General features: G+C 41.6%; 1 protein-coding gene across 3 annotated transcripts in view; it reads left to right on the top strand.

Annotated features, from left to right (window-relative positions):
* The window catches only part of LOC126997945 (E3 ubiquitin-protein ligase ZNRF1-like), a 92309-nt gene extending 69915 nt beyond the window's left edge, over window positions 1-22394 (top strand). For 2 of the 3 annotated variants that reach the window (XM_050859200.1, XM_050859201.1), the window contains exons 5-7: window positions 12802-12897; window positions 14278-14405; window positions 15259-22394. In XM_050859200.1, the coding sequence (XP_050715157.1) occupies window positions 12802-12897; window positions 14278-14405; window positions 15259-15294 (260 nt within the window). In that variant the 3' untranslated portion in view covers window positions 15295-22394. Of the gene's footprint in view, window positions 1-9799; window positions 10296-12801; window positions 12898-14277; window positions 14406-15258 lie in introns of those variants that run through there. The other variant, XM_050859199.1, reaches the window with a different exon arrangement.
* The last annotated feature ends 407 nt before the right edge of the window (window positions 22395-22801 follow it).

Below are 22801 nucleotides of genomic sequence, written 5' to 3' on the forward strand. Positions count from 1 at the left end.
GTTGTTGTTTTATCACCTTTCCTTCCTTTTCCTCCTCCCGTTCATGTTTTTCTCCCTCCTTTTCTCTCCTTTTTCATCCCTCTTTCCATTTTTCCTTTGTCTGTTCTTAACCTTCCTTCTTTTCTGTTTTTTTCTATTCTTTTTTTTATCTTTCCTCCATTCCTTCCTTTCTTCCTTCTTTTTCATCCCGCCGGTTATCCCATTCTTCCTTTGTTTCCTTCTATCCACTGTTTGCCTCTTTTTTATTTTTTTATTTTTTTTTCTATTTTCCTCCTCCCCTCCTTCTTCTTGTTCTTTCCTTCCTCATTTCCCTTCCACACCCTCCTTTCCTTCTTCTCTCCACTCTCTTCGTTTCCTTCTCTCCACGATTTCCTTTCCTTTGTCTTTCTCTCTCCCTTCTCTCCTCCCCCTCTTCCTTTCCTTGTTTTCTCCCTCCTTTCCTTCCTTTCTTCATCTCTCCATTCGTTCCCTCCATTTTTCCTCTTTTTTTATCTTTTTATCCACGTTTTTCCTTCCTTTGTCATTTTTTCCCTTTTTCTTCTGTCCACGATTTCCTTCCCTTTGTCTTTCTCTCTCCGTTCTTTCCTCCCCTTCTTCCTTTCCTTGTTTTCTCCCTCCTTTCCATCCTTTCTTCATCTCTCCATTCGTTCCCTCCATTTTTCCTCTTTTTTATTTTTTTTATCCACATTTTTCCTTCCTTGGTAATTTTTTCCCTTTTCCTTCTCTCCACGATTTCCTTCCCTTTGTCTTTCTCTCTCCCTTCTTTCCTCCCCTTCTTCCTTTCCTTGTTTTCTCCCTCCTTTCCTTCCTCTCTTCATCTCTCCATTCGTTCTCTCCATTCTTCCTTTTTTTTATCCACGTTTTTCCTTCCTTTGTTATTTTTTTCCCTTCTGCCTTTCGTCCTTCGTTTCTTTTCCTCTTCCTTTGTTTCCTTATCTCTGCGTTTCCTTCCCTCTGATATTCCCTCCTTCATTTCCTCATAGTTTCCTCCTTTTTGATTTGTTTCCTCCCTTCATATAATTTTTTCCTTGTCTTTTTTCCCTTCTATATTCCTCTCTTTTCTTTCTTTCTTTTCCTTTCCCTCTTCATCTCCCTCTCCGTGCCCTTCCTTTTTTCTTTATCTGCTTATTTTTCTTTTATTTCCTTACCTCTGTCTGTTTTTTTTCGTCACATTTCCTCCTCATTTTCATCAATTTATCATTATTTTACTTTTTTCCTTCCTTCCTTCCTTCCTTCCCTTCCTTTCGTCCTTCCTTCCTTCCTTCCTTCCTTTTGTCCTTCCTACCTTCCTTCCTTTCGTCCTTCCTTCCTTCCTTCCTTCCTTCCTTCCCTCCCTCCCTCCCTCCCTCCCTTCCTTCCATCCATCCTTCCTTCCCTCCCTCCCTTCCTTCCTTTTTTCCTTTCGTCCTTTATACCTTCCTTCCTTCCTTCCTTCCTTTCTTCCTTCTTTCCTACCTACCCACCTACTTCCCTTTCTTCCTCCCTTTCTACCTCCCTTCCTTCCTCTCTTCCTTCCTTTCTTTTCGTCCTTCCTTCCTTCATTCACTCATTCATTCCCTCATTCCTATCATTGCTCTTCATTTCTTCCTCTACTTTCTCTTATTTTACTTCTATCCTTCCGTCCATCCCTCCATTCCTTCCGTCCTCCTATCCTTCCTTCCTCCCATTCTTCCTTCCTTCCTTTCTTATTCTCTTCCTTCCTCCCTTCCTCCCTTCCTTCCTTCCCTCCGTCGGTTGCGTTGAGGCAAGGGAAAGGTATTTATCAATTTCGGTCTGGCGGAAATAGAATCAGATTATTTTGCATTGCGCCTTATTAGCTCCATTGTGGTAGGCGTCTTGCTTTTAATTAGACCCAGAGAGAAAAAAAATATTGTGAAGTATTAATCTTTTTTTTAATATTATACGTGTGTGTGTGTGTGTGTGTGTGTGTGTGTGTGTGTGTGTGTGTGTGTGTGTGTGTGTGTGTTTGTTAGTTGATTTATTATTATTTTTATTATTATTATTATTATTATTATTAGTAGTAGTAGTAGTAGTAGTAGTAGTATTTTTATTATTATTGTTATTATTATTGTTATTGTTATTGTTGTTGTTGTTATTGTTGTTGTTGTTGCCATTGTTTAATTACCGGAAGAGGCGTATTCATGAGAGAGAGAGAGAGAGAGCGGACTGGGCCACGTCTGGGAACGCGTCCTAAACGAGGTCAAAGGGAGGAGTTATGACTACCGGAAGTAGGTCAGGTCAGAGAGAGAGAGAGAGAGAGAGAGAGAGAGAGAGAGAGAGAGAGAGAGAGAGAGAGAGAGAGAGAGAGAGAGAGAGAGAGAGAGAGAGAGAGAGAGAGAGAGAGCATTTCCTGTGAGCGAGGAGGGTAAGTGAGAGGAAGGAAGGTGTGGGATAATAAAGAAAACGAAGGAGAGGGAATAAGGGTGAATGCAATAAGTAGCAAGAAGGAGGAGGAGGAGGAGAGGCCGAAAAATGTGCAGAAAAGTAAGAAAAGCAGAGCAAAAAGAGGAATAAAAAGAAAGGAAATATGAAAGAAAGTAAGGAGGAGGAGGAGAAGGAGCGAGAGAAAGCGTAGAAGACAAAGACAAGATGTAGGCGAAAGAGATAAACGTGTGAATAAAGTAGGAAAAGAACAAGAACAGGAATAAAAAGAAAGGAAATATGAAAGAAAGTAAGGAGGAGGAGGAGGAGGAGAAGGAGCGAGAGAAAGCGTAGAAGACAAAGAAAAGATGTATGCGAAAGAGATAGACGTGTGAAGAAAGTAGGAAAAGAACAAGAACAGGAATAAGAAGAAAGGAGGAGGAGGAGAAGGAGCGAGAGAAAGCGTAGAAGACAAAGACAAGATGTATGCGAAAGAGATAGACGTGTGAAGAAAGTAGGAAAGAAGAAGAACAGGAATAAGAAGAAAGGAAATATGGAGAAGACAAAGGAGAAAATGGAAGAGGATAAAAAAGGTGTAGAGGGAGGAGGAGGAGGAGGAAAGCGTAGAAAGAAAAGAACTAACAAGGATAATAGAAAAAGAAAACACGGAAAAGAAAGCGGAGGGGAGACAAAAAAGAATAACATCACGTAAAATAGAAAATATAGAAGAGAACGAAAAGCAAAAATATAAGAAAAAAAGAAGAAAAATAAAATAGCGGAAAGAAAGAGAAAAAGGCGAAAACTTCAAGTACAAAAGGCAACGATTTTTACTCAAGTGTTTTATGTTATCGTGAAATTGTCCTGCCATCGTGTGTGTGTGTGTGTGTGTGTGTGTGTGTGTGTGTGTGTGTGTGTGTGGCAGTATAGACCAGCAGAAAGGTCGGAAACAACAGAGAGAGAGAGAGAGAGAGAGAGAGAGAGAGAGAGAGAGAGAGAGAGAATTTGTGAAGTCTGTTCGTGGCGTAAGTCCTTATTCAGAATATATGGAAGGAAAGTGTCTTCGGCTGCCAGCGGTGGTGATAGCGGTGGTGGTGGTGGTGGGTGGTAATGCACTTCTATTGGCGTTGGTGGTGGTGATTGTATTGGTTGCGGGGAAGCAGTTGAATTTATCGTTGTGGTGGTGGTGGTGATGGTCATAGGAGGGGAGATTCCATTTGTGTAGGGGGTGGTGGTGAGTGTGTTAACTTGGTGAAGGGGGTGAAGGAGTATGTCGTGGTGATTCTGATTCTTGTGGTGATACTGGTGATGTTAGTGGTGGGGTGGTGATAGACGTGTTGGTGGTGATGATGGTGGTGGTAGTAATATTAGTGGGATGAAGCCGTGGTGATAGTGGCGGTGGTGTTGGTGGTGATGAGTGCTGTAATATAAACAAAAACAGCGATGATTGTGGTTGTAGTACCGTAGCGGTGTTGAAGGGATACAGTTTACCGTGATGGAAGTGTTGGTGGCGGGGGAAGTGGTGTGATGGCTGGGGTTATATAGAAGTGGTTGTGGTGGTGGTGGTGGAAGTGGTGTTTGTAGTGGTGGTGCGGGAAGGTGGTAGTGATGAGTGGTGTTATATGTTAGTGGTATTGGTAGTGGTTGTGTTGGTGGTGGTGGTGGTGATGGTGTTTTAAAAGAAGTGGTGTTAGTAGTTGCGGTAGTTGTGGTGGTGGTGGTGGTGGTGGTGTTAGTAGTGGTGGTGCGGGAGGTGGTAGTGATGAGTGGTGTTATATGTTAGTGGTATTGGTAGTGGTTGTGTTGATGGTGGCGATGGTGTTTTAAAAGAAGTGGTGTTAGAAGTGGTGGTGGTGGTGGTGTTTTCAAAGAAGTGGTGTTAGAAGTGGTGGTGGTGGTGGTGGTGGGGATGAGTGTTATATAGAAGTGGCATTGGTATTGTTGGTAGTGGTGGAGGTGGTGTTATAAAGAAGTGCTATTAGTAGTGGTGGTGTTGGTGGTGGTGATAGTGGTGGTGTTGGTAGTGGTGTTGGCCAGCGAAGGAACTTGCATGGCTAACCGCTACAATCAATATCTGCAGACTTCCTTCACTTCTTCCACCACCACCACCACAACCATCACCACAACCAACACCATCACCACCACAACAACAATCACCACAACCAACATCACCACTACATCTTTCATCATCACCCCTACCACCACCACCCCACGTCCAAGAACAAAACCACCACCACCACCACAACCATCACAACCAACACCATCACCACCACCACAACAACAATCACCACAACCAACACCACCACTACATCTTTCATCATCACCCCTACCACCACCACCCCACGTCCAAGAACAAAACCACCACCACCACCACAACCATCACCACAACCAACACCATCACCACCACAACCAACACCACCACTACTTTCATCATCACCCCTACCACCACCACCCCACGTCCAAGAACAAAACCACCACCACCACCACCAACAACAACAACACGGGCACCACTCCTACAAGCACCACTAACCCGTCTAATTGTAGTTTCATCGCCATGCCTACCAACAGTAACACACACAACATAAATAGCAGCGGCAACACTAACAATTACAACAACAATAATAAATACACTACGGTCACTTCTACTTTTGTCACTGTCTTTAATCCTGTTACTGCGTTTTTCACCACACCACCACCACCACCACCACCACCCTAACTTTACTACCACTCCTATCAGCTCCACTATCAAGTATATTACCTCTTCTTTCCTGCTTTTACCATGACACTACTACTACTACTACTACTACTACTACTACTACATCTATATATTTATCTATTTATCTATCTGTCTACGCATCTATGTTTTACTTCTTTTTCTACAACTACCATTTCTATTAACCACCACCACCATCACCACTACCACCACCTCCGCCGCCCCCACCCCCCACCACCACCGACAGCGTCATTATAATCATCACACACACACACACACACACACACACACACACACACACACACACACACACACACCTACCTTCACATCTATGAAATATTCAGTGTTTAAGTTTACAATTGGTGTCGTTATGATGAAGAAAAGAAGAAGACGAAGAAAGAGGAATAGGAAGAGGAGGAGGAGGAGGAGGAAGAGGAGGGAAGTTTTTATCCATGGAAAGGGAGAACGAGGGGAAGTAAGAGGAAGAACAAGAGGGGAGAGAATAAATAAAAGAGGGAGAGGGCGGGAGTTGCATGACGTGAGGAGGTGGAGGAGGAGGAGGAGGGTGAGTGAGAGGTGGAGGGAGAGTGAGAAGAGGAGAGAGGGAGAGGGAGGGAAGCATTTTGAAGCTGATGTCTACACTCCTCTCTCTCTCTTTCGCTCTCTCCACCCTACCTCCTCTTCCTCCCTCCGTCCTCTCCCTCTTCTCTCCCTCTCTCCCTTATTCACCCACGCCCATCGCAATCTCGTGTGTGTGTGTGTGTGTGTGTGTGTGTGTGTTGTGTGTTGTGTGTGTGTGTGTGTGTGTGTGTGTGTGTGTGTGTGTGTGTGTGTGTGTGTGTGTGTGTGTGTGTGTGTGTGTGTGTGTGTGTGTGTGTGTGTGTGTGTATTATTATTATTATTATTATTATTATTATCGAATGGCCTTGTTTTTCTAGACAGCTGCCTGCGTGCGTGCCTGCTTGAAGAGAGAGAGAGAGAGAGAGAGAGAGAGCACGCTGCTGTGATGTTATCGGTCTTGTCATTCGTCTCTCTCTCTCTCTCTCTCTCTCTCTCTCTCTCTCTCCTGCCAGTCAATTTTTCTCTATTTGTATTAAATCCGGGTCGCCCATTCGCTTTTTACGTCAGAAATTGCGACATATCACTTTTTCCCTCACCTTTTTTTTCTTTCCTTTTTTTTCCCCAGCCAACACCTCTCGTGATCTCGTTACAATGAACTCTCTATATTTCCCCCCCTTTTTTGTTCTCCATTTTCTGATGCGCTTCGATGTCGTCACAGCGAACAGGATATTATTATTTTGCTTCCCTTTAAGTAAAGATTTATCACTGTACAAGATTTCCTTTTTATTTCATCTTTCACCTTTCGTGGTTTTCTTTCCTTTCTTTACTTTTTTTTTCTGTTTTCCGGGTTTTTTTCTACGCCAAGGGCTGAAGGGAACAATACAACAACAACAACAACAACAACAACGAAAATACAAGTTCATAACACGCTCGTATATATAGGAAGAAGAAAAGAGAGAGAGAGAGAGAGAGAGAGAGAGACGAAAATCAGTTTTGGTCGGTTAGTCGGCTTGGTGAAAACGCCTCGAGATGTCGCTCTAAATTTTCCCCTTTAACATCCATCGCTATCTCACTTGTTTATCGCAGTTATCTTTTTTTCTGTATCGTGCTTGCTTTCAATATCCATCATCATTACTTTCATCTTCAGTCACTTGCTCCCTTTCCTGTTTTTTTTTTTTTTTTTTTTCATCTGTGTTGATCTTATTTTGTGGCTTCAATATTCTTTTATCATCATTACTGTCAATTTCATTTCATATTCTCTCTCTCTCTCTCTCTCTCTCTCTCTCTCTCTCTCTCTCTCTCTCTCTCTCTCTCTCTCTCTCTCTCTCTCTCTCTCTCTCTCTCTCTCTCTCTCTCTCTCTCTCTCTCTCCTGTATCACTTTTTTTTTTTTTTGTCTTCGGTCGTGGTGTCAATATTTTATCATTACTGTCATCTTCAGGCATTTTTTCTTCCCTGTATCACGTATGTTCCTTTTTTTCTAATCTTTGGATGTGGTTTCAGATTTATCATCATATCCTTTTCAGTCATGTGCTTTCTTTTCTGTATCATTTTTGTATTTCTTTGGTTTTAATCTCAGGTCGTGGTTCCAATATTATTTTAGCATTACGTTCAACTTCATGTCTTCTTTTCTCTACCACTTTTTCCGATGTCGTATTTTTTTCTTCTGGTGGTGCCACTTTCTTATCTTATCGTCTGGTTGTTAGGCATTGTCGTCATATTTTATCTTTTTTTCCACTTTATTGATTTGTATACGTCAGTCTATTCCTCGCATCTTTTTATATAACTTATCGTGTCATTGTTTTCCTGTTTCTTTTTCGTTTCATGGTTGTTCATAATTATCTGGTGTCCTCTTTTTCTTTTATACATATTTTCTACCCCCCCCATTAACAGTCTTAGAATTTTCACACACACACACACACACACACACACACACACACACACACACACACACACACACACACACAACATTCATTTTTGTCATTATTCTTATTAAGCTTGTATACGTGTTTTGTGTTTGTAAGTCTTCTAATTTACTGCAATCAAGTTAAGAGGAACGAACTGCGTGTGTGTATGTGTGTGTGTGTGTGTGTGTGTGTGTGTGTGTGTGTGTTAAAGGGCAAAGAGAGAGAGAGAGAGAGAGAGGAGTGGGGGGGGGGGGCTTTGTCTCGCGCTTTGTCACCATTATCGTATTTGATGTTGATTCAGACGTTCTCCTCACCACCACCACCACCTCATCACCACCACCACCACCACCACCTCATCACCACCACCACCACCACCACCACCTCATCACCACCATCACCACCACCACCACTCCTTAACATCATTTCCACCACCACTGCCGCCGCCATCAACAGCACTGCTTCACCTCCACTTCATAACCATCACCATGACGACCACTATCATCACCATCACCCATTACCATTACCGCTATCACCATTACCACCACCACCACCACCACTACTGAAACTGGGACTAAAAAACAGCACGAAGAGAGAGAGAGAGAGAGAGAGAGAGAGAGAGAGAGAGAGAGAGAGAGAGAGAGAGAGAGAGAGAGAGAGAGAGAGAGAGAGAAAAAAACTACCCCCCCATATTAAAAAAATATATATATGAAAACGCCGATAATAAAGTGCCTCGTGGAAAAACAAAATTAAGCGTGAAGCCAAAAACCGAAAGAGATAACGAGAGAATCAACCCTTTTTTCTTAACAGGTTTTATTTACGCCGAGATTTTGTAGGTGTGTGTTGTGTGTGTGCCTTAAAATGTGATAACAGACTGAACAAAAGTAGAAAATCAGTCTAAAATACACTCATGAAGCAATTGTAGTCTGGAGAAAATTGTGAGCCCATTTGGAAATAGAACCGTAGCCTTGAAAAAGTTCTAACGCCCCGTGGAAGCAATCTTAGCCCGGGGAAAAGTTTTACAAGTCTTTGGAAATAGAATCCTAGCCTTGGAAAGTTTTAAACCTCTTTGGAAATGGAGCCGTAGCCTGGAAAATGTTCGACAACCCTTTGGAAATTTAACCGCAGCCTGGGAAATGTTCGACAACCCTTTGGAAATTTAACCTCAGGCTGGGAAATGTTCGACAACCCTTTGGAAATTTAACCTCAGCCTGGGAAATGTTCGACAACCCTTTGGAAATTTAACCTCAGGCTGGGAAATGTTCGACAACCCTTTGGAAATTTAACCGCAGCCTGGGAAATGTTCGACAACCCTTTGGTCATCAGAACCGTAGCTTAGGAAGAGTTCTAAAGCCCTCTGGAAATAAAATTGTAGCCTGGGAACTATGTGCTGACAAAGGGCGCGTGTCTGTAGGAAAGGAATAAAGGAAAACGAAGAAAAGAAAGAAAAGCATTAACCTCCAACCCTTTGAAAAAGAATCTACTGTTGACTGGGTAGAAACGTGCCTTTAGGGAAGAGAATAGAAGGTGCTCGGAAACATTTAAGGATGTGTTGAAGAGAGATGAAGGACAGCAAGGAAGGGGGTTAGTAGGTCACAAGAGCGAAGACAGGGAAGAGTGTGGAGAAAAACCAAGCAGAAAGAGGACGGTAACCACTCGTGTGCTGAAAACAAAGAAAGGGAACGCTAGGTAGCAAAAGAGCAAGTAAGCAAAGAAGACACAAAGCGTCTCAAGAATAAAGGAAAACAAAGAACAGCGTATAGTGAAGTAAAAAAGACGAAAGAAAACATCAGCCACCTGGAGAGAAGGAAAACAAAGAAACAAACTTGAACATCGAAGTAATGAAGGAAACTAAAGACAGAGGACATTAACCATCTGAACAATGAAGGAAAACGAAGAAAAGTAACAATTGAATGCAAAATATTAATTAAAATCAAGGACATGGGGCAGTAGCCACTTACAGTATGGAGGAAACCAAAGAAGGACATTAACCACTTGTAGAATGAAGGCCAAAGAGGAGGGGCCGTTGGCAGCCACCACACGGTAAGCATGTGCTGAGGAGGGGCGCGCCCGTGGCCTGGCCGCCCGCCCGCTCCTGGCAGCACGAGCCAGCCCGTGCCTGTGTGGTGGGCCCGCAGCGCCCACACCCACGCGCCGCCCCCGCCCTTCTCGCCGCTGCCGCGTGTCGCCTCACCCCACGATGCCCGCGGCGGCCCCCTCGGGCGGAGAGCGTCCCCTGGAGGCAAGGCGGCGGCGGGTGCAGCGGTGATGGCGTCCTGCTGGCGGGGCATGGGCGTCCTGCTGGGGACCTGCGTGCCTTCCCGCCCTACGGACCCACCCCACCACCCCGCCCACACCCACGCCCACACCCCAACGCCCCGTCCCCCCGCCGCTCCCGCCCCGCACCCCTCGCCCACCCCTCCGTCCACGGCGGCGTCTGGGCGGAATCTGAGTGTGTCCCCGAGTCACAGCCGCCGCCACCACCACCACCATCACCACCACCAGCAGACGACGCAGCAGACGCCCCAGCAGGAAGGAGCAGGGGCCAGATACCTTGTGGTGCGGCCCGCCACCTCCACCCCGCCCTCCCCGCGCCGCCGCCACGCCCGCGCACACGTGGCCAGCCTCAGCAGCGGCCACGGGGAGGGGCGGGCCGGGCGGGCGGCGGATGTGGAGGGTACAACGCCTCTCCTCTTGCTCTCTCAGGCGCTCCACCTCCCTCCCCCTCCACCACACCTCGCCTCCCTCATCTACACCTACGGTACACCACCACCACGCCCCGACACACACACACACACACACACACACAGGTCATCCATGCGTGCAATACAGTGGACAGGACTTGTTGCTTTCTGCTTTTGGCCAACATTTATTTTTCTCTTCCTTTCTCTTTCTCTTGTAACAACACTTTTTTTTATCCTGCAGCAACAGAACACCACCACCACCACCACCACATCCCTTGACTGCCTTATACATTATTCATGTATCTTTTTTTTCAGTTATTTATTCTATACCCGCTTCCTGTACACTGCCTCACTAAAAGTTTGTTCTCTAAATACGAAAATAAAACGCGACTTCATTGTATTCTTTTACATGGAGACATTTAGGCGATATTGTTTTAGTGTTCATTGTTTTCCACTGTGCTCTCATGTGAAGCTTAGTCATGCAGGGGAGGAAATCTATATTGTCCACTTTTTGGTTATTTATTCCTTTGTGTATTGCCCTCGCACAATAACTCCAATCTATCTCAATACATTAGTTTATTTCTCTGAGATGTTTTTATTTATTTGATCACGTGCTTTTACCAGACCTTATTTATTTTTTGGTACCAATAATTAACTTCATCCCCCTTATCCTTAATTCTAGGTGCCTCAGGTGTGTCACTGGTATAGATTTGTAACTATATTTGTATTGTTTGGGCTCCATCTGTTGCACTGTTTTTAATAATAATAGTTCAAGTAGAAGAGATCAGGTGAACATGGAAGGCCACATCAGCTTTAATTCCATTTTGCTTTATCATGTAGAAGGAGACTTTGGGAAATACATCCTTAACCCGTCCGCTGCGATTGGAACGGATTCGGCTTTCACTGGTAGCCTGGTAATATATAGTCCCAGGTCTTTCTCTGCCTCTGTGGTGGATAGTGTAGTGTTTCCCATGTGGTATTGGTATGCTGGATATCCTCTCCCAAGGTGCATGACTTTACATTTTTCTTCATTGAATTGTAGCAGCCACTTTTTGTTCCATTCCTGTAGCTTGGTGAGGTCTTCTTGTGGGAAATCTGCAGTCAAGGGGTTAAAACTGTCTGGTGTCATGTGACCTTGATGGCGCAAGGAAGGATCATGTTATCGTTATCATCATCATTATCATTGGAACGTTTTATTTAATGTATGACAACAGACCTCTTTCTCCTTCCCGACTGCTTTGTGTTTAGGTGAACATATATTTTTGTTCAAGTATAGCAACACTACATTTACTAGATATATATTACTTACTTCATAATGTTTGATAGCTCTTTTTTTTTATATAACCATGATCTATAGTATGGTAGTTTTAATGAGGAAGTATTATTATTATTATTATTATTATTATTATTATTATTATTATTATTATTATTTTATGATCATTATTTCTATTATTATTATTATCATAATTTTTTTTTTTTTCATTCTATTATCATGAGATCTATTGGGCTGTAGAGGTTGATTCATGATATTCGTTCATTTGTCTTAAAAATGCTCCTCTCACCTGTTCCTTTGTTTCATTTCTCACTTTTTTTTTTTTGTTTCATTTCTCACTGTATATCTTTTTTTCTTTTGTCCTTGTTCTTTGTTTTCTATGTTCCTCTTTCTTCCTCTGTTTCATTTCTCACTGTATATCTTTTTTTCTTTTGTCCTTGTTCTTTGTTTTCTATGTTCCTCTTTCTTCCTCTTTGTTTCTTTGCGTTGTTCTGTATTCTTTATGTTTCTTTTTTATTGTGTTCCTCATTATTTTTTTTGTCTCCCCATGTTATTTTGTCTTCCATTATTCCTTTGTTCCACTTGTGTTACCTTTGTTCCTCCTGTTTCTGTTGTTCCACATGTTCCATTGTCTTGCTGTTCCTGTTTTCCTTTGTTCCTCTAGTCAGTATTGATCCCCATGTTCCTCTTGTTCTGTATGTTCACTTGTGTTCCTCTGTTCCTCTTGTCTTTTGTTCCTCTTATGTCCATCCTGTTCCCCATATTCATCTTTCCTTCTGTACTCAGTGTTCTTTATTCCCTTCTCTGATTTGTGTTTTCTTTATTGCAGGATTTAAATGTCCCATCTTTTCCTTTTCTTCCCTATGTTCCTCTGTGTCCCTCTGTTCTTCCTGTGTCTTTTGTTCCTCTTATATTGCTAATTTGCCATATTTTCTTACTTTCTGTTACTCATTTAGCTTTATTCCCTTCTCTGGTGTGTATTGTCTTTGTTGCAGGATTCAAATCTCCCATCTACTCTTCTTGTTCCCTGTGTTCTTTTGTGTCGCTCTCTGTTCCTCCTTTGTCTTTTGTTCCTCCTGTGTTCATTGTGTTCCCCGTGTTGTGCTCCTCTTTCTGTTACTCAGAGTGTTCTTTATTCCCTCCTCTGATGTATGTTCTCTTTGTTGCAGGATTTTTATATGTCTCATCTGTTCCTTTTGTTCCCTGTGTCTTTGGTTCTTGCGTTGGTTGTGTTCTGCATATTCCTCCTTGTTCCTGTTACTCATAGTGTTCTTTAATCCCTCCTCTGATGTGTGTTCTCTTTGTTGCAGGATTCAAGTGTCCCATCTGTTCCAAAGTGGTCTTGCCTGATGACTTGGAGTGCCACTTGGTCATCTGCCTCACCAAGCCACGCATCAGCTACAATGGTCAGTCACTTGGGATCCTAGTACTCAAGGGCATCTTCATTCCCTACCCCCCCCCCCCCTTTTTTTTTTTAAGTACAGGACAGTCCAAGGAAAAAACAGTATGAAAAATAATTACCCACAACACTATTCTATATATAATTAGAGTGGGGAGAAAGGAAATTGGAAAAGAAAACTGGGGATAAAGGATATGAAAGAAAAAGAAGACAAAGGAAAAAGGAAACTGGAGATGAAAGAAATGGAGGAAAAAGGAAATGGAGAACAAAGAAAGCCAGGTAAAAATGAAACTGGGGAAAAACAAAACAGGGAAAAGGAAACTGGGGATAAAGGACATGGAGGAAAAAGAAGACAAAGGAAACTGGAGATGAAAGAAATGGAGGAAAAAGGAAATGGAGTACAAAGAAAGCCAGGTAAAAATGAAACTTGGGAGAAACAAAACAGGGAAAAGGAAACTGGGGATCAAGGATATGGAGGAAAAAGGAAGCAAGGGAAAAATAAAGAAAAAAGGATACTAAAGTTAAAGGAGACACAGGAAAAAGTGGAAAAATATTGATCTTATTACATTGAAGGGGATTCAGTTTCATCCATATTATGACTGTCACTTCATTACCTATGTCTGTGTTCATTCATTCTGCCATTAAAATATCCTCTTTCCATTCACTTCAAACTTAAGTTATTAGGTGATTTGAGGCTCAGTCACGCTGCACTCAGGATCTTCATTTCTGTATTGAAATTATTAATTGTTCAAGTTATTCAGGGTTTATTTGTTCAATATTCAAGTAATTGTGGTCATTTACTTCCTACAGTTATTTAGTTATTATTCACCTTATACTCCATTTATCAAATATTATTACTCCATACTCTGACCAGACTCCCAAGTATAGCATGAAATGAGTGTTGATGGGAGAACTGAACATTAAGAAATGCATTTTATGATTGCTTATTAAGCCTCCAGTTTAATGGCTCAAGGCGATCCTTACTTAGAAATACAACACCAGAGGAGTAATAAATGCCTTCATAAATCCCTAAGAAACTGTGACTGAAACAAACTCCCTGTCAGAGAATATAGTTGGGGATTAACCCGGTAGCAGCAACGGACCAAATTTGTGGCTTTACCGCGTAGCAGCGATGGGCCAAATTTGTGCCATGATTTATACCACCCAAAATAGCTGATACATAGACTGATCACAAATATTTAGATATATATTATGAAATGGTTTGTGTGAGTGATGATTTTTTCTCATTTTTCTCGCTTAGAGGGACCATTAAGAAACATGATCCCTGCTGCTACTGGGTTAAAGTTTAAAAAATGGGTTGCACTGAAGTATTAGATAGCCTCTTGAATCCCTGAACAACCACAACAAACACAGCCTCCCTTTGCAGAGGATGTACTGACTGAGGACAAGGGGGAGTGCGTCATCTGCCTGGAGGAGCTGTGCCAGGGTGACACCATCGCTCGGTTACCCTGCCTCTGCATCTACCATAAGTCCTGTATTGATGAGTGGTTCCAGGTGAGTGCGATGCTTGCTTCACCTCTTCACTGGTTTAGGTCTTGTATTGATTATAGTTGGTTGATGTTTGTTTCAGGGTCTTGATTCATGTCCTATGCTAATGATTATAATGGATACTTTTAACTCATATGTCTCTAGTGGTGATATAGAATTTTGCAGTCCATTTCACCAGGTCCTGTATATAATGTTTAATCATCTTTATTTTTCCAGGTCACAAAATATGAATGAATGTAATTATATCAGCCAAAAAAAAAAAGTATCAAGATATATTAATTTGGCCTCTGCTATTTGAAAGTCATGACTTTTTGTGGGAAGAAGATTTAAGAGGCTTTTCATTTATATATTTCATGTCTATTAGACAGCTTTAAAACTCACCATCACTCACAAGGAGAGAACAACACTTGACAGGACACTCACAAGTTTTAGTCTAATCTCAGTGTTTCAACAAATTCAGTATTTTAATAAGTTTCCATATTATAAAACTATTTTTATTAGTGCTGAACATCATCCATAACCATTTTTTTATCTCTTTAATTTACACCTTTTGGTTCATACTGAGTACTCCAGCAAGTTAGATGCTGTAAAATTTGCTGTCTCAAATAGGTCTATTAAACAGTTGTCATTTATTTTATTTTACAGCTTTCAATTCATTCTCAGTATAACAAGAAATAATACTAAGTTAAATGGAAATGCAACTTAAATGCTGTGTATCTCTGATTAGTGTGAAGCAACATTTCAGTTCCCATTTATTATTTTATTTTACAGCTTTTAATCCATTCTCAGTATAACAAAAATGAGGCAATACTTAGTTGGTGCACATTTTCCCATCACTAATGGCCCGTCCTCCTCACAGGTGAACCGGTCGTGTCCCGAACACCCGTATGACTGAGGACTGCTATGCACATTTGTAGTAAAAATAACCATAAAACAAAAAAACAAAAGAAAAATGCCTATGTGCCATTATTGTGTGCCAGCCGAGCGGTGGAGTGCCAGGGGGGTGAAGGGGGAGGGGCACCACCACCCACGGTCTTGGGGAGGGAGGACCTGCGTCCCCATATTAGCGCTGTGTTGTATTGTAAGTGTTGGACTGGGCAAAAAGAAAACCCAGTAAGAGGAGGAGGAGAAAGAGGAGTTGTGTACGCATGTGTGTGGAGGAAGTGGAGGAGGAGGAGGAGTCTGTGTACGCGTGTGTGCGGAGTAGGAGGAGCCACAGCCACATGTGAACGTGTGTGTGCGTGTGCATCAAGCATCGGAAGGAAACTGATGGATCACCTCATAAGTGCTGACCGACAGTGCAGACTTTAAAAGGAAGAGTCAGCATGAAGAGGAAGTGTACGTGTAAGGGTGCCGTGCTGCCTTCAACGCCCTACACCACCTTTGTAGTCAGTCCCTGCAGAGAAGAGAAAGTTCTTTCCCCACCAGCACGCTTGCTCTTTGTTTTGCAGTGCCCTTCTGTCAGCCAGTCAGTCCTTCTAGCACGGAGTCTGTTCCACCCACAGCAACAGCATCAGCTAGAGACACAGAAGGTTCCTCGTCCCTCTCACAACAACCTTCCAAGAGTGTTGAAATGCTTATTACTACTACAGAGAAAGAGAAAGAGAGAGAGTGTGAAAGTGAGTGAGAGTGATAGAGTGAGTGAATAAGTTATGTTTCACTTTGTTGCCATTACTCTTTTCTTTAGTGACAAGTTCGGACATAAAGGCAAATGTTATTTTGTTTTTAGGTGATGGAGAAGGGTTATCAAACCCCAATGACTTTTGAATGACTTTTGCAGAATATTTTTTTTCAGATCCAGATGAAGAGTGACTAGTGATTTATCTCTAGTTATGTAATGTTTAGTTTTATGTTTTGATTCTTCTTAACTCTTACCCATATTGCAGTTTTTGATGAATACCTTTCCTCATCCACTGTCCATCAAAAGGAGAATATTTATTTGTGTTTCTCTGGGATGAGCTGAGGGAAGGGGAAAGACTTGTTTGTTGTGTGTCTGACGAGTGTGTGCAGCGTCAGGGTGTACTTGGCAGTGTTCAGGGTCTGTGGTGTTGGGGCAGAGAGGGGGTTGAGAAGAGGATTATTAAGGGTATGTGGTAGAGGTATGAAAAATGTATACAAGCCAAATCATGGGTATTGCCATTGTTCAGCATTTATTTCCTCATCTCTATTTCTTTTCCATTCTAATGAGGCTTTAAGAAATTTCAGTCATAACATTGAAGTACAAGATGATGTGTTGCCACATGACACTGTTGTTGTTGTTGTTCTCCGCTGTGACTTCCTTCCCTTAAATTGACGACGTGCACCGTGTCAACTTTGTCCTTGTTTCAGGTACAGCAAGTCTCGGCAAGACTTGCATCCGTGTGATAGTTTTTTATTTTGATGCTGACTGTATAGATTCTGCAGTGCTCAGGTAGTAGACTAGTGGTACTGCCGGGGAAAACGACGAGCCTCCTAGTAATACTACTACTGTGTTCTGAGTCACGATAATGCTTTGTGCTCACCCTAGTTGCCATATAACCAAACCAGCATCCTGGTGGACCTTACAGTAGGGAGATTAGCCTTTTATTGAAGACTTTGGTTTCCTGGAGCTTGCCTTCTTATTGACTGAGTATACTCAGCTTTGGCTTCCAAGCAGACAGCAGTGGCCTGAATTTGGTCTCCAAGGAGACCCACTAAAATTAAGTTCACTTCAGTTTTGCTCAGAAGGTCAGAACTGGCATTGTTGAGCTTGAACATGAGAAAGTGAAGTGTGAAGGGTTGGGTTCATACCTGTACAATGCAGGAGGGTTGAGTGTGGAGCTGCTTCACCATGAAGGGTACAGAGGTCAGTGATGCAAGGAGTGGTGGGCTGTGTCAAGGAGGGAACAGGCCACCAAAGTGAAGATGTAGCAAAGTTGCATCACCCAGAAATATTTGTCTTCATCGGTCCATTGTGCTGCAGAGCTCATAAAAAAAAAGAGTATCTATTTTTATTATGTGAAGTGTGGTGGCCCAGAAGTGTTTTGATTGAATCTTGTCATTGTTTTCATACAGTGTAACAGCTACATTATTCAATGAACTACTGACCTTTTCATACATACTGGTTTTATATTTAAGATTTATTCACTAAATCAGGCAGGTTCTGTTCTATTAATTTCCCTTCACTGACTGAGTTTTGTTGCTTGTAGGTTCATTTGTGGAAGAAAGTGTCAAGGCATTTATCATATCAGTCAATTTTTCAACAAGATTGCTTCAGTTTGAGAGGGTGGGAGAATCCTCTGGGGAAATGACCCTCACTCCAAACACTAGCAAATACAAGTGGACTGACACTTCTTTCTGCAACAGACCATTTTATGTTTCCTGAAAAAAAAGGTTTGAACTGACCTGCAAAAAAGTAGTGTCTGCATTGTAATCCTTGTAGACAATGAGTGTTGCAGACCCAGCTTCTTGTGGCATAGAAGAATGGTGGCCAAAATCACACCTTTATTGAATTGATTAGTTTTCACTTGGTAATAAGTGAGTTGCCTACATCTGTTACCACATGTGCATTAGTAGCCCAAAATTGGCCTCTTGGTAAGCTCTGGCCGGCTCCTTTCTCCTGAGGTAAAGTGTCAACCACCTCCACTTATCGCCACCTTTAAATCTCTGCCTCAAATTCACACTTTGTGCGGGTGAAATTTGTGGTCTATTCACCCGCCTTCTTGTCTGCCTACCTGTGACTGCTCTGTGATGCCATTGTTGTTGAAAGCTAACTGTGGCTATACTTCTACCTGTCTGTCTGTGTGTACTCTATATGGAAAGTTAGAAGTGGCAACAGCAGCTTCTAATGGTTTGCCATTCTAATTATTATTATTACTATTATTGTTGTTGTTGGTAACCCTATGTTTAATTAGCAGTATGATGTATTTGTATCTACTAATGTTCAGGGAAGTTAATATGATAAACACATTTAGTTGAGGTGTCCTAGCTATTTTTTGTTTGTCAGGTTGGCAAAAGTGGATCTCTGATGTTTTATTATTTTAACTTATTTCTCTTATACACTAACATAACCCATCATTTTTTTTCCTGGAGCTTCATTCATGTCAATTCCCAGTAACGGAGAGGACTGTACCCTGAACTGTAGTCCCCACCAATGTGTCCCCTGAGCCTCTATTTCTTCCTCATTTTCTCACCAGGGTTGCGTTGACTTCAGTTCAAGCCTCATTTTACATATGTGATTAACTTCATGGTTTAGGTCATCATTCCCATCAAACAACAGAAATACCCTCACCCAAGCAGAGACCACTTCAGCAATGGGAGTTGACTTAAGAGGACTAATTGCCTTACAGTGACTACAAATATTTTTCCTTTGCTGCTCAAGAAGGGGAATGAAAATTGAGCTTAAACGTTTTGTCACATTTAGTAGGGACATGTTCAGGGCAGCAGCAGCCACATCACAACAACACAGCCAACACCATGCCACTTGACAGGAATATACTACACAGAGGCAGTTTAGGAGTGTTTGGGAATCAGGGTGTTAAGTGTGACAAGGTTCAGATACCCAAGAGACACTGCTACTGATGTTTGGATTTATTTTAATGTCTCCAGCTGCAAACTCTAACTGGCCAGCTCACTGATCTATGCTATGTCTTTCTCTCATGATTTCTCCTTGGGGGCTGTGTGTGTGTGTGTGTGTGTGTGTGTGTGTGTGTGTGTGTGTGTGTGTGCGTCCGTGTGTGTGCGTCAGTGTGTGTGCGTCCGTGTGTGTGTGTGTGTGTGTGTGTGTGTGTGTGTGTGTGTGTGTGTGTGTGTGTGTGTGTGTGTGTGTGCATGCTTGTATGCATCTATGCTTGTGTTCCTTTGTGTGCATACATACATCGTGTGTGTGGGCCAAGAGGCAGATGTTGTGTGGTGTTGTGGTCAAGAGCAGGTAGTTGAGTAGATCAGTGCAGCATAATGCCAATATTCACCTTTTCTCACTACCTTATGGGCAAAGCTTAACTACCTTAGGTTAGGTATTTTGTAATCAAAACTAGGAATGAGGAGCATATATATATATATATATATATATATATATATATATATATATATATATATATAGATATATAGATATAGATATAGATATAGATATAGATAGATAGATAGATAGGGAGAGCGGTGATGATTCGGACAGTGGGATGGTCCAGACATCGCATTTATTGTACAACGTGTGGGACTGACTGCCATGAGATTTAGGGCCGCTTTCACAGTCATTTTGTTTGTTTTGATCGTTACCAATGGCGCCGATCGCCGCTATGGTATTTCCACCTAAAACTGGCCGATGGGTAAGTGGTGGCTGCGGGGTTAGCCTAGCCCCGCACCTTAGCACACACTCACAACACTTCTCGCTTCCTCTGCAGCCACCACTACCCCATAGGCCAGTTTCACGTGGAAAACTATGGCGTCGATCACCACCATTGGTAACGATCAAAACAAACAAAGTGACTGTGAAAGCGGCCCTTAGTGTCAATGTGCAAAACTTTGTTGCCTTGGCCCATACGGGACAGCCATGCCCTCAGAGCTGTTGTTTTCGATGCAAGTCCGATTTTATGTTTTCTTGCATCTCATATATATGATTTTCAGGGTGTATTATATGCTCTCACTTCAAGAATATGGCAAGTAGCCAAATGTACATTATTACAGTGACTCAGTGATGCACGGCGAAGGTATTGCCATATAACACGATCACCCAGGTCTCATGCTGGAAGTAGAGTATGACCACCCATTTATTTTTTTATAGTCATGATGATTCGGACAGTTGATTTTTTCATGATTATTATTATTTTTATATCAATTTAAAAAATACAGGTGTTGCAAGTTTTAAAAAGATTAATTTGGTTGCTTTATATTCTTTATATTCAGATATTATCCTTGTGAGAAGAGAAGGAAGCCATAATTCCAAAATTCTTGAGATATTTGGTATAGTAGGTCTTTTTGATTTATTTTTTCCTATAAATATTGAGAGAATATTTTTGTGCTTAAACAAATGTCTTGTAGTAGATCTTTTCTTCTTTATTAGCCAATCAAACTTAAGTTATATTAATATTATGCCGAGTAATACGAGTGTCCGTTCCATCCCACCCCCCTGGCCGAACCATCACCACGGGTGGAGATGGTTCGGATGATTTATAAACTTGTGTTTCATCACCTATATCTGTAAACTGGAGATGGCTACGGGTGTCATATCAAGAACTTCAAGAGCCAAAGGATAAAGGAACATTTTGAGATGAGCAAAATTACAATACCTCTCACTTTTTTTTCTAAAAATATTTTTTTTTAAAAGTGGCTGAATCATCACCGCTCTCCCTATATATATATATATATATATATATATATATATATATATATATATATATATAAATATATATATATATATATATATATATATATATATATATATATATATATATATATATATATATATATATATATTTACAGTATGCATACACTAACACAATGAATGCATATCCACACACTCTTAGACAGGTGTACCCATACATATTAAGATTACAACACACACACACGCAGTACACAGTGTTAAATAGAAATGTACCTTTTGGGGTGATAAGTGGTAGAGCAGATTTTGTACGTTGGTTCTAAGAGGGATTAGCATGGACTTCTCTACTACTATTCTTTTGATTAGAATGGTGGCCCCCAACCTACCCTAACCTAACTCAACCTTCTCCCTGCTCACACATACTAATATTAGTCTCCTAACAATGTAATGGTTCAGTTGGCTTAGCTCCATTGGCTGAAGGTTGTATATCATGGTTGTCCCCTTCCTCTCACTGTCTACATGTCTTCCCTTCCTTCACCACCCACTTCATGTTGAGAAAAGAAAAATACGCGGATGGCCGCTCTCATGTTTTATACTTTTCTTAACGCTTTTTGCAGACGCTTCAACTGGTGTGACTACAACTACCACTACTACTAGGAAAATTACCACTATAACTACTACTACTAACATTACTTAGCTGTAGGATCCTTTGCTATATATTTTCACAGACACCGTCACTCACACACAAGCTAATATTCGGCTTAAGTTGACTCAGAGGCAAGTTAAATGACCGAGGCAAGCAAGTATCCAACCAGCTGAGTTACTCACGACAATAGATCAACCAAAGTAATTACTAGGCAGAAGGCAACTGTTGTAGCACTGTATTGCCTTTAATTACTGTATGTACTAATAAATAACTTTTTTTTCCTCCACGTCTTGAGAAAATGACTTTACTAGTGGAATATTCTGGAAGGTGGTCTTTTGTCGCTCTATGCTTTGTCTGTCTCATTCTTTCTTTTTCCATCTCTCATTCTCCTCAATACTTTCATTTTGTGATGACATGAGGAGCAACATTCTACTGATTGAATGTTGTCATACGAGAGAAATTACACTCGTTTTTTAAGAGTGTCTGAAGAGAGGTACAACATCTCTCACCTCTTAAATTCATTTGCCTCCCTGTCATGTATTCAAGTCTCTCATCTATCCCTTCCCTTCATTGTGCTTAACTTGCATATCTTCTGTATGATCTCCCCTCCTTTTCCTGTTCTCTGATACGTTTCCCACACTTTCATCCTGACTCTATGCCTCTCCCTATCCCTCCCTCTTCCTCCCTATGTGGTTTTCCTACTCTCCATAGATCCACTTTCACATATGTATCATTGTATAGGTCCAGAGTATTTTATTACCCTGCTCAGAATATATATACAACACTAGAGGTGCAATGATTTGACATATGTTGTAGTTTTGTAAATACATTATATAACTTAAGTGATGTTAACAATAAAATACGTCGAACATTGGCTACCGAGTTCCTCCTATTGGAAAGATGAATTGATAAGCTTCAGCAATGAGGAAAATTTGCTGTGAGGGATTTTTTGCAATGTACTATTGGGGAAAAAAATGGGGGAAAAAAGATGAAATGTGATTTATTCTTTTAGTTGGAAGTTTTTGTACACTGTGTTGCCCAAAATTATGTACAGTAATAAAGGCTGATGAATGTGTGTGCTTGGCTGTGTATTGGACCTCTGAGGTGTGTGTGTGTGTGTGTGTGTGTGTGTGTGTGTGTGTGTGTGTGTGTGTGTGTGTGTGTGTGTGTGTTTACCTATTTGTATTTATCTATTTGTGGTCTACCGGTGTGGTGTCATCTGGCATCTCGTATCGTAAGACATCCCATCCTGAACTTCGCATCATGGAACCCAATCTTCACTATCCCAGAGTAACTAAGTGAAGCATCTAAGTGTAAAAAAGTACCAAGGAGGACCTTAAAAGTGATGCAAAGCAGAACAGGTCACAACAAGAAGAAGAGTGATTGTTGATATCCTAGTTATATACATACATACATCATCATTTGCTTTTATAATAATATAAATAAACTTGAGTGGGACAGTTCCCGACAAGCAGTCGACAA

Source organism: Eriocheir sinensis, chromosome 13 (assembly GCF_024679095.1).
Source record: "Eriocheir sinensis breed Jianghai 21 chromosome 13, ASM2467909v1, whole genome shotgun sequence".
NCBI lineage: Eukaryota > Metazoa > Arthropoda > Malacostraca > Decapoda > Varunidae > Eriocheir > Eriocheir sinensis.